Genomic DNA, 12,447 nt, shown 5'->3' with positions numbered 1-12,447 from the left:
TCAGGCTGTTTGCAGACTGGGACAGACAAAATGGCTCGGCTATTTACTGCTTAGGCACAGAACATGGTTTCATCGAGTGGAACGCAGAGAGGCTAGAAAGTGGGGCTAAAAATCTCTTGTTTATATTTTAAAAACAAACAGAAAACCACAAACCAACTTGTTTCCAAGGTATGCCTTCAGTGCTGTCTTATTGCAGAGCCCTTGGTTATCTGGGCCCTGATTCCCATCCCTTGCTATGGCTGTGCCGTGGTCTGATGTGACGCCCGTCTCTGTTTTCCGCAGGCCCTGTTGCTGTTGGGTGGCATCGCTCTTTCCTGCCTCGCTCTGGACCTGCTCTTTCTCTTGTTCTACTCGTTTTTTGAAGAGCGAAGAACATCTAAATGCTGACTGCTGCTGTACGGCATGGTGTGTCATCATTGCAACCCTGGTGTGCAGGTACGGTTGATGCCTGAAAGGGACCTTTCCCTGTTACATGGGGTGGTGTGTCCTGTACGTGCATTTTCATGCTTGGTGTGCTATGTCTGTAGTTAGTCAATGTTGGCGGTAATCCCTCTTTCCAATTGGAATATGTATGTTTTAAGTATCTGTAATGTATTTTCTTCCTTTCTGTCACTTGCTGAACTGCCTAATGGTTTGAGCAATGTGCAAAGGAATAGCTAATGTTCTGCTCTTTGATATTTCGCAAGTGGTACATCAAGGACACTGTGTCCTCAGGAGCTTGTTGCTTAAATAGGACGGGTACAACTGAAATATTTATCAGGTCTAGATGGAGATTTCTTAAAATCTGGTGTCCAAAAAGAATGACTATGTGGGAGAGTAGTAAGAAAGAGGTTATTCTTTAGAATTTGGAACTATTGGTCTTTGGAGTGGACATTCAAATTTTGCAGCCTGTGTAAGATGCTGCTGCATTTCATTATCTGCACTATTGTGCCATCTCCAAGGGTTGCTTGTAATGGTGCTGGTGTCAGCAGTGCTTCGCGTTATGACTGAGCAATGGAAGCTTTTGGAGATGAGGGTGAAAAGAAGGGTTGCTGAAAAACCAGATAAATTAAATAATCAGTAGTGAACATGGGCAGAAGAGGTTAAAAGGAAATAATTTATATTTTTGTTTGGTTTCTAGTGGGTTTTTTTGTTTGTTTGCTGGGGTCTTTTTAGTCAATGCAGATGAGGATCCCATTTCCTAGAAAGTTAATGGTGGGGCATCTGAAAGCAGGAACACGTTTGCAAACTTCTGGAAGGAGCCTTAGGCTTAGTTTGTTTTGACTTGGGCAGAATGGTTACTCTGAGCTCTATGGACGTGTGCCCTGAGGTTGAGCACTGTGTTTCTTACCAATTCCAAGCATCATCTACTCTTCCCAAGGCTCCTGGTGGTCTTCGTTGCCCCTCTGCAGGGCTGGCAGGTCTGGGAGCAGTTGCCTGTTCAGGAAGGAGGTAGTGAGACAATTGTATTTTGCAGTGTCTCATGGTTTGCTTTTTATATTAGCTTGGTGGTGGATCTGGTACGTGATCTTTTCAGAGGTGTGTTCCTTGAAGGCCAGGCTTAGCTGTTCAAGGGCTAGATTGTGCTGCTAATGCATCTGTGTATTTGCTCTTTTGAGGCACATACTTAAGAGAATAGAAAACCCCTGAAGTACTGGAACGACACTGCAGAGCAGACATTACGTTGTGAGTTTAGCATCTGGGGATGGATTTGCCTGCAGAGGCAGGGGCTCAGTGTTGAGGAGGAGAGCTGGTGCACTAACAAATCCTGCTGTCTTTGCAGGGAGCTCAACCATGCATTGCTCACTGCAAGTAGATGCCTGGAATGGAAGGACAAACTAGAGAACAGCTTGCAAAGAAGAAATCTCCACCTCATTCACCTTTCTTTTTAGTGATCTCAAGAGCTTCAGCTGCATCCATTCCAATCCACTGAAAGTGCTGTGGTCCTAACCCTTTCTTACAGAAGCTCTAGCTAATACTATTTATAGTTGTGCTGCTGCTACAGGCTCTTGTTAGCTATCGTTATGCAGCATATGTGTCCAAGACAGCTGCTGCAGAGTGTGATAGTTGTGTTTGTTTTTAATTGTAGAAAGGGTGAGAAGGAGCATGTCTCCCAGAGTGTGCATGCAATAATTTAAAGTTGGAAGGTCAGCATATAAATTCTGCTAAAGTTGTTGTGTCTCACAGTCAAGTCCACAAGCTGAAAAACTATTTAGGCTTCCTCAAAATCTGAACCATTGGTTCTCATTTGTGGTGTGTAATTTCCACTCTGAAGTCGATGTGCTTGAGCAGGTTGGTACCATCCGTGGTGCGTGCAGGTGCTGTCCAAGTGCTGCTGCTCTCCTGCAAAGCCAAGGTCAGTTTTCTGTCCCTCGTAGAGCAGCTGGACGCAACACTGCACTCAAACCCCTGCTTCGTGGCATGCTGTGTTCAGCGTCTGGCTGGGAATGCAGATACAGCTTCTGACAAGCGAGGAATCTAATCTGTGCTAGCAGGAAGTCCCAGTTAGACACCAACAGTTAAAGATTAGTTCCCTGGATATATCCTATCCTAGCTGCGCGTCGCACATAGCGGAAGTGCCAGACTGGCAGATGCTGTTACGTTTCAGATTGATGGGGAATAAGGCGATTCTGAATGTCTGTCTGACAGCAGGCTGATCCGGGAGGCAGTTTGTAGCACTGTATACGAGGGGAGAGAAGTAGCTTGGATGGTGGAGCAGCTAGAGATTCCAAACAGCAGCTGGTCTGGTCTGTCTGAGTACCGTGAAGCAGACTATTGTCTTCCTAGCTGAGAACTAGTTAACTCTGGTTAAGTCCAGCTGTGCCTAGTTCGTGCTTATCTAGGTAGTACTTAATCCCAGAGGGCTGTTTGTACCGTGAATCACACAGAGTGCTGTGGATCACTGTTTCCTAATGACTTAGCATTCTCCCTGTTGCTCATCAGGAAATACTGAGCCAGCAGGAAGGCACAACTGGTTAACAGGAGCTCTCCAACAACATGGATCTCTGAGTCTTCCCAGTTGCTCTAGCCACAAAGCTGCAGGAAGGATTTGCCTGAGTTATTCTTTGAATACGTAGTTCATTTCTAGTCCTTGCTAATTTTGATCAGTTTCTGCATATGGGGAGTTGACTTATAAATCATCTCATCCACCAGTTAGGTGACCCTAACTCTCCCAGAGGGAGCTCGGCTCCAAAGGTGGGTAGGAAGCCTCATGGAGAAGATACCTGAAAAAAAATGGGCAGAAATAGATGGTGAAAACTTGTTTTCTCAAGTGCCAGTAATAGCACTTTCCCTTGGTGCGAAAGTGCAAGGTGGTAATTATACAGACAAATTAACATTCCTCCTGAGAACATGAAGTCTAAAAAGGGCTCTCCTTATGAAGTTCCTGTAATTAAAGATGACTTGGTGTAGTTAGATTATTCATTTCTAAGGATGTGATGTGAATGGCTAGTGTTCATCTTTTCAGAGTGGTGGCTGGGTACCCAGAGAGGTTTCCACTGTCTGTGTGTGGGTATTACAACGGGAGGATCTCTCCGCCAGAAGGCGTGTGTACGCGCTCTGTATCAGATTGACGCTCTGCTGTTCAGGTGTACCTTACATAATCCAGCAAATGGTTTTTTGCCGGTTGCGTTGCAAGCTAATTTGTAATTACACTTGATTTTTCTTTTCTGGTTCTTTATTAGGGGACATCTTAAGCCCATGTGACTCTTGCAAACAAACAACAGGAAGGCTCTTCTCCAGACTTGAATTTCTCAAGTCTTGCTGAAAAGTGATACTGAACTGTGTATACACAACTTGCAGTAATTCAAATCATACTGTTGTATCCGTGGGAATACATAGAAATCATGGCATGTGGCTCTTCTGTCTCACGTCACATAACTCTTTGATGAGCTGGTTATAGTGTGCTGTCTCTCTCTAGTATGTTTCTGGGGGTGTGCACTGGTGATGAGAGTGTTAAGCTCAGGAGTGCACTGTTTTCTTGCCTTAACATAAGTGGGTTACCTAAAATTTACCAAAATGACTGAGTAGCCAAGTAGCTTTTAAAATGCAATATTGAACAGCAGGAGCAACTTTTTAAGTGGCCTGTTAATGCTTGGTAGATTGATTTATTTTTATTTTTTTTTAAGGTTTTTATTCAAAAAAGTCTGAGTGAGAAGGAAGGTAGAGGAGAAGTGGGTGTAGTGTAAGGGACAGGAGACTGAGAAAGGTAGGTTTAGGAGGGGGAATTGAGGATGGGATGGTGTGGATTCAGGAGGAGAGGTGTGTGCACTAGGGAGGGGAGTGTGACAGAAGCAAGAATAGCAGAAGTGGAGATGACTCTTATATAGAACCATTGAAAATGTGTTGAAGTATCTTCCAGAGGGTGCTAGGGTGGAAAAAAGCTGTGTCATTCAGGAATGCTGTTCTTGTATCCACGCTGCGTGACAGAAATGCAGGCTTCCCCATTGGGCAAGGATTTTGTCATCCTGTACTGGGAGATGGATCTGCTGTATCTCAGGCTGCTGAGCCTCCCAGGGTTTGTGTAAGAAGACATGTGGTTTGTGCTGACCTCAAGGACTTATGCTGTTGGGTTAAGAAGAGTTGATCTATTTTTACTTTAAAAGAATGAGCTTAAATAGAAGGAGTCCCTCCATTTCCCTTTAATCGAATAAAAGGTAGTTAAAAACTAGTGCAAATCCTTAAATCTGCTTTAAAAAATAGCAACTTATACCAGTGTGTGTAGGCAGGGGTTTCAAACAACTGTTGGGTTTAGATGAAGCCAAATGCAAACAGAAAACTAAATAGCAGTGGTTCTCTCCTTCCCCACCGGCCGTTCCCTTGCTGCCTGCCCTTCAGTTCTGTCCCTCCTCACTTACAGCGTGGATCCGGGCAGCTGCCCCCAGCCTGGGCTTCTGGGCTTTGAGGATGGTTTTCTTCCTTCTCTAGCGCGACAGAAAGGAGAACTGCCACAAAACTGTACAGCTTGCTCCTAGGAGAAGAATGGCTGTGTAAGTGCCTCTTGCTTGCACAGGGCGTGAATGCAGAGTGGGCTTTTGCTGGGCAGTAATGGGATAATTAATGCTTTATGTGTAGTTTCCAGTGAATATGTGATATGCATGTCTAGAGGAATTTGCTACTTGAATTAAATGGCTTTTATCCCAATTTCTGTTGCTCTAGTGTTTTCTTTCAGGAGTAGGACTGTGCCTAGAGGGTTGAGGGCGGCTGAAGCGGTGGTTTGTACAGGGCTGGATAGGAAGCCTACGAGGATGGCTGCTGGTGTGGTTCTGCTTTGGAAAGGGCAATCAGTTTAAAGTCACTTGTCCATAATTGCTAGGACTTCATAAAGAAATAGTACTTTTGAGTAAACTGGCTGATGTACAGTTGTCCTGCATCTTTATAACTGCTGCTACTTCAGAGTTTGAGTCTTCCACCAAGACAATGCTACTGTGCTGGGAATACCAAGAGCCAAGGAGCAGGTTTTGGGCACTTGCCAAGCCTTTGCTGAAAGAATGAGCTTCTAGTAGCTGTAACAGGCTGGATAAAAATCACTCACCAGTTAAAGGGGTCAGATCTGCATATTCAATGTCAAGAATGTTCTGGAATTTATTTAGTGTCTATAATAGAAACAACTGTTAAAGTTTTAATCCTGCTCAGGAGAGTGAAAGGGTCTGTCTGAATGTTTGCTCTGATAAGACAAGGGGAAATTCAAGCCACAGGTTTGTAATTGCCACGATGGGATGCTGAGTTGCCTTATCCTGGGCATAGCTCTGGATCTGTAATCTTTCTAGTTCACAGGGAGGGGGGTGTGTGTCTTTTTTGTCCCTTCCGCCCCCACGCATCCTAGGCATGTGTTATCAAGCTCTGATAATAGCTGCAACCAGGGAGGAATGCAGAGGGCTTTTCTCTCTTTAGTTATCAACACCGTTTGCATTAGGAAAATGTTTGAGGAATGGTGTTCATGAAGAAAGAGGCTGATTTCTTGTATTAACACTAAATATTAAGTGTTACATACCTGGTGCCTCTCTGTGTGTGATGCAGGCTGCCGGCTGTCCCTGGAAGACGCTTCAGCTGAGGCTTTTATGAGCCAAGCTCTCTGTAATTTATGGAGATCTATAAATTGGAGGCTGACACAGATTTTCATAGTGAATCTGCTTCCAGTGTGTGATTTTTTGCTTCCATTTCTTGTATGTATGAGGAGAAAGTAGAAATGCAACCAAGTGAATTATATCGTTCTGCTCACTCTTTCTGAAGTGGATGAGCCCAGGAAGGGAGGAATGGATGCTGTCTTTGTGCAGGAAAGGTGTGAAAGCAGGAACGGTTGTTTGGACTGCGGATGGGTGTGTGTGTGTCAGAGCAAACCTGTGAGAGGGTCTGTTACCTAGACAAAGCCCACTCTTGTCCGCCTGCTTGGGTTCATCTCCCAGCCGGGTGGTGATGGTGATGACAAATGCCTAATGTCCTTTAGTGACCGTTCCTGTTAAACAAAGGCACTAGGCTTACTTGTTCCGAAAGCTGTTTTTTGACTTGTTTCCTTTCTCTTTTTATTTCTCCTTCAAACCAACTCTGTGAGGGCAGTGCTGTAACCCAAGCACAAAGTTTGAAGAAACTAAGTGTTTAATCCTGAATAACTTTAGATTTACACCAAAACCACCACCACCTTCCTTTCCAAACTACACAGACACAACTTTGGTGTCTTGAGAACCTTCCCAGAAAAGATCCTGGGTGCTCTGAAGGTAAATATGACACAGGAATAGGGAATTTGTGTTTTGGTAATGTTTGTTTGCCCTGAGTTTAGTTATGTGAGTTCCTGTAGCAATGTCTTAATAGAGCAGATATCATTGACTTGGGTGAGATAATCTCCTGGTTACAACTCGTTTATAGGATCTTCCTCCCTTAAGTGAGGCTTAAGCTAATGTGGTTTACTTCATAATTGGGGCAGACTGATATGTGTGGACAGTTATGGCAAATCAGCTGATAGGTGGTAATTTGCTAAGCAGCTGGAGTTGAATTGTGTCTGCGAGCTTGAAATTCCCTTGCTTTAAAAATAAATAAGCCTTTTGTCCCAGTAAGTTATTAAGCCTTCCTTCCCAGTACTCTAAATCTGTGTGACACAAATGCTTCTAATGGGAAGATAAATCAAGATAGATGATGTTCATAGATATTTCACAGTGCAGAGAAGAGGGCATGGGAAACACGGCTAGAGGAACCACTACCATGGGTAGGTAGTCAACGCAAGCTCTTTGCGTCCTGCTTTTAAAAATGTGATGAAACAATCTATATTTCGTGCCCAGAGGAGGAGTGCATCTCCTGGCATGGCAGTGGTAGCACCCACTCCCCTTGCAGGAGCCACTGGAGAGCTGCTTGGCTGGCTGGATTCCTGTTTGCCTGTGCCTAGGTCTGAACTCTCTAAGAGATCTCTAACAGATTTCATTATTGTACCATAAATGAAATGTATGTCTTGAGAAGGGATGGTGTTCTGCAGTTCATCATATGGATGTTATATAGAGAATGGGTGGCTGTGTGGAAAACACAGGTGAATGTTTTTAGGTGATTTTTTTTTGTGTGTTTGCTGAGGAGCATGACTACCCCAGCTACCCTTTGTGGAGACACACGGCTTCCTTTGCCATGGGAAGTGCTGATGTGACTACACAGGGTGAAGCTGAGGTAAGCTGTGCGTTGTTATAGCTTGCCTTTCATCTTTAACTCTACTCTTTCTTGCCTTCTTTCCCTCCAGCGCTGGAATTGCTGTTGGGTTCTATGGGAATGGAGAGACCAGTGACGGCATCCACCGGCTGACGTACTCGCTACGCCATGCAAACCGCACTGTGGCGGGTGTCCAAGACCGGGTAAGAGCTAGGGGAGACATGCCAGCAAATGGGGAGTGTGGGAATGAGCAGGCTCGCTCAGCACCTCTTGTCTTGAATCTGGCTGTGCCTGTATCTCTTCTTCCTTTTTGTTAGTCTTTGGGCTTAGAGATGTGCTAAAATTTCCATTAATGGAGTGGTGCTTTCTTCAGCTCTTCTAAAAATATCGAAGGAAGCACAGCTTGTTAAATGAAGTCTTCTCTCTGCTAGGTTTAAAAACAGTTTCTGATCAGCTCTCTTCCACGCCTGAAAGAGGAGGCAGGCCAAAGCAGACAAGTCTCTTAGTAAAATGTATAATTTTAGTACAATCAGTAGTTCCTGTGCTACCTCTAATTTCATGGTATCATTCTGCAACCCTGATGGCTGCAAAATGTGTACGTGTTAAAGGCTCAGCTGAGATGCCATCTCTGGACTACTTACAAACAATCTACTTTATAGATACTTATAAGTTGCTTTTGAAGGGTAAGCAGTCTGAGCCTCTTAAGATAGAGGACTGGTAGTCTGGAAGCTCTCCATGACTTGCTAGTAAGAATGAATCCTCTTTTACTTCCTTGACTTCCTGTCCTTTAATTACTTTTCTCTTTTTTTTTTTTTTTTTTCCTTTCCCATACTATAGGTACTAGATACTGCAGTGGCCCTGAACCAAACAGTGGAACCAAACTTGCTCGTCCTGGAGGAGATGTTCACAAAGCAGACAGACTACCTGCATGTTGTCCAGAAACTGCAAGGTCTCTTGGACGATCTGGTCAGGCAAACAACTGAGATCCCCTTCTGGAAGAATGAAGAGCTGTCTCTGGAGGAGCTGGCAATTCAGATTGACCTCTATGACTGGTACAGGTGTGTAGCATGCTGTGGTGTAGCATCTGGTTTTGCCTGTTTTGCACCAATGGTGTGTGTGGTCTGGGTAGCTGAGCCAAAGGCTGTGTATATTACTGTGAGTGCTGTTGGCCCACCCAGATGATTCATTTCTTACAGCATTCAGTTTAAATCAAAATGCATTACAACAACTTTTCTTTTAACTATGTTTACTACCAGTTGAAGGGAAATTTATTCTCAATGTACACAATCTGTATCTTGTGTTGTGACATTGGGGGGAAAAAAGTATCCATAGAGATGGCTAATGTTGTGTCCTAATAAGTGCATTGTGGTTGTATGACACATTAACTAAATAGAGTAGAAAATGGCACTAGTTCTGTAAGTTAACACCACACCCTAACATTCCTTTTTGTTAAACATATTGAATAAAATATTGCATCAACTGTATTCCCCCAAAAAAATCTCTCTATCCACCCATGTGAAATAAATAACTGAAGCATTTTCTGACAAATGTCTAGGTAGTTCAAGCAGCTGCAATGCCTCTTCTTCACCTGGTGGTGTCCTGTTGCATATAATGTCACATTAGAACAAGATTAGCTGTTTCATTTCTCAAAAACTGTGTATGCTGGCCGTGTTGTGTAAATGTTTTTACCTGCCTTGACTCCAGACACAGCAAATATCTAGAGCTCTCTGGAGACGAATCATTAGTGGTGGCTTTTTACTTAGAAAAGAAGGGCTACGTTTTTCCCATGAGTCATGCTAGTGTGTTGTTCTCTGACTTTTATACGCGAGTTTTCCTTTGCAGACTATGGTTTTGTTTGCTGCAGGTGGCTGGGATACCTGGGCCTGCTCCTGTTCAACGTCCTGATTTGTTTGCTGGTGCTCTTTGGGCTCATTAGAAACTCCAGGGCCATTCTTATGGGGTAAGTCCTCCGACCCAGGCACAGTGCAAAGGAAGGCCAGCTGAATGCAAATACGTGCTAGTTTAAACATCTAGGCTGTTGTCAGTTGCCATCAAGGACTTCTGAGACTGAACATCTTAAATTTGCCTCTTAATGTAGAGAGACTTTGTAGGATAGGATTAGGGCTACAAATGAGAAATGTTCACAGGAAGGCTCTTGCCCTGTCCAATGCAATGGTACTGGTGTCCGTGGCTTTCACATCAGCTGAGGAACTCATCTGGGCAGCCTGCTTTCTGCTGGGTAGCATTGGTAGCCTCTGCTTGGGAGATAGTAATATGAACATCCTCCCTTAAACTTGCTGTCTTTAAACATCTCCCTTTAATTCTCTGCGGTTGCGAAGGCATTTGTTAATGGATGATAAGTGTTACATGTGTCTACACAGCCTGGTAACATGCTTTTGTGTCACGATCTGCTTTTGTTTACCTTTGTCTGTCACACCTGAAGAGATGTTAAACTGAGAACAAGCAATGGTTTGTACAGTTATGAGGAGGAGTCTTGTTGCCTTGGTACCGCAATATTAATGCATATCTATTTCTAAAAAGCACTGCAAATGCTGCCATGGCCCCATTGCAAGAAAAAATATTCCTTTCCCTATCCTGTAGTTTGGTTTATCTTGGCATATTTGGCAAAGATACCGGTATAATAAACACAGTGACAGTTTGACAACCGACATGGCCAAGAGTTTATCCTGGTACGTGGTGATGCCATTAATAATTGGAATGCATATTCAGATTTATTATTTGCCAGATGACTTAATACCTGGCAGGTTATATAGACAAAAAGTCCAAGTGTACACACAGATGGTAAACCCAGGGTTTAAATTAGAATCTCATTCCCTGTTAGCCAGAAGTTTGTATTCAGGCATTCCCCAAAGGGAGCACATGGCATAAAGAAGCAAGTGTATCACAGCCAAGCAAGATGGTGAAATGCCAGTTTTAGATCTTTTAGCCGAGCAATCAGTTACTGACCCAGTCATCTTCATTTAAAGTGAAACAGCAAATGCACCTTATTGAACTGATTACCATGCACAGCTGGAGGCACCAAGCCGTGTTGTCCTTGTGTCATAAAACCACAGAACCTTCCTGATCCACAGCTGGTAATTTTTGTATCCATTTGGAAAAAGCATAATAAAGTCTTTAGCCATCTTATTCCAGAGTGCTGCACAGAGGTCAGCCATGTGAAGCTCCATTACTTCTGCAAGATGAACCACAGATCCATTCACAGAATGGGGATTATTCAGAATTAAAATAAGCTGGTAGACTGAGGGATAGTTGTTTGTTTGTTTGGTTTTTTTTAATGTAGGCCCATAGATTTGTTTTTTTAAAGCTCTAGTCTTCAATGAGACAAATGTAGCAGAAAAGAGGCATGTCCCTTCCTCACAGAGATGCTTGCACGGGGCTTGAATAAAGACTGTCTTGGTTATGAACAGGTTTTTGTTTTGTTTTTCTCGGGGTGGGTGGGGTGGAACCTAATTGTGTTTCAGTCTGGAGGAGAAAGCATCCCTGTGAGAACAAGCTGGTGTCCCTTTACTGTGAAGACAGGGATACTTAAAATGACACTGCTTATTAGTCTGCATCCCCATACCTGAGGGAGCTGAGGAGCACTTCGACCTAAATATCTCTGGCACTCCTGCTGACAGCAAAGGTGAAGAGTTAATGTGCTGGTTGGGGAAGTTCAAAAGCCTTTTCCACTGGTGTATGCTAGCTGAGCATCACCCAGACGACTGCTCTGTCATCCTTCTGCCTTGTCTGCTTGATAGCAGACACCTCCTACTATTTCTCTCCGTAATGAGGTCCAGCTGTCAGAACAAAACTTTTAAATCCGTGCAGAGATGGACTCAGATGGCAGCGGTAGGCACAGAAATTGTTGCTCTGAGCTGTTTGCCTGCAGGTGACTGTCTCTCCGGGGGCTGTGTGGGATGTTCAGGTGCTGTTCGGATGCACGCAGCTTGGAACCCAAGTCAGGTGTCCTAGCACAGGCTGAGTGTTCCCTCCCACTGTCTGTAGCTGTGCAGTGCTTACACTTAAACTCATTTATTCTAGAAACATGATGGGTTTGTCCAATTTTGTATCGCTACATTTTTAGGGGTTTTTTTTATATGGGATATTTTCCTTTGAATATCTTTGGACTTGGAAAGTAAAGCCCAACGTGGGGATAGTGGAAGTGATGGGATTGTAGTCATCCATCTGCCAATCTGCCTTCCCTACAGCTACCCTTGTGTCTTGGTGTGTTTGGTTTCCCTGCTAGAAGTGCAGGATAAAACTTTGCTGCCACCCTATTTTTCCTTCCCATGCAGCCCCAGGGCCAGGTAATGTGGGAACCGAAAACTGGACATAAATTTCTCTGGTTACTGCTGTCTATGACATGTAAAATTGGATGATATATCTGAAGATACAGTGGTTGATGATTTCTTGGGTTTGGTTATAGCTTTGGACTCCAAATAATACATCTTGTGAAAGGATCTGCTTGAAATCAGAGCTGCTCCATCTGCCATCTGTCTCTCTCCCACAGGGTGTGCTTGCTTGGGGTGTTTGCCCTGATTGTCAGCTGGGGATCCTTGGGTCTGGAGTTGGCTGTCGCTGTGGTAAGTGGCTCTGATCCAAGTCCTGTTTGCCCTTTGCTGCAGGTTTATCAGGCACAAGATTAATTTTACACTGTGCCTGTTCCATAGTGCATCTCATTCTAAGTAGCTGTCCTAGCAATTTGCATCTATGAAAAGTACAGAGCTCCTGCTTCCTCCATGGTGTGGTGTTAGCTGGTGCTCCAGTGCTGCTGCAGTTGTGTGAAACAATGGGAATGATGATGACAGACTTCAGCATCTGAAACGCCCCTATAGTTGAGGGTTC

General features: G+C 44.0%; 1 protein-coding gene across 1 annotated transcript in view; it reads left to right on the top strand.

Annotated features, from left to right (window-relative positions):
* Positions 1–282: 282 nt before the first annotated feature.
* LOC104461265 (protein tweety homolog 3-like) overlaps positions 283–12,447 on the top strand; it is a gene marked incomplete at its 5' end in the record, with an annotated part of 32,139 nt that continues 19,974 nt past the window's right edge. The window contains 6 exon segments of the mRNA XM_010072790.1: positions 283–359; positions 361–435; positions 7,694–7,805; positions 8,440–8,660; positions 9,467–9,562; positions 12,113–12,185. Coding sequence (XP_010071092.1) covers positions 283–359; positions 361–435; positions 7,694–7,805; positions 8,440–8,660; positions 9,467–9,562; positions 12,113–12,185 — 654 coding nt within the window.

Source organism: Pterocles gutturalis, unplaced genomic scaffold (assembly GCF_000699245.1).
Source record: "Pterocles gutturalis isolate BGI_N339 unplaced genomic scaffold, ASM69924v1 scaffold33102, whole genome shotgun sequence".
NCBI classification, from domain to species: domain Eukaryota; kingdom Metazoa; phylum Chordata; class Aves; order Pterocliformes; family Pteroclidae; genus Pterocles; species Pterocles gutturalis.
Note: the sequence above shows the minus strand (reverse complement) of the source record. Positions and strands in the feature narration are given on the sequence as shown.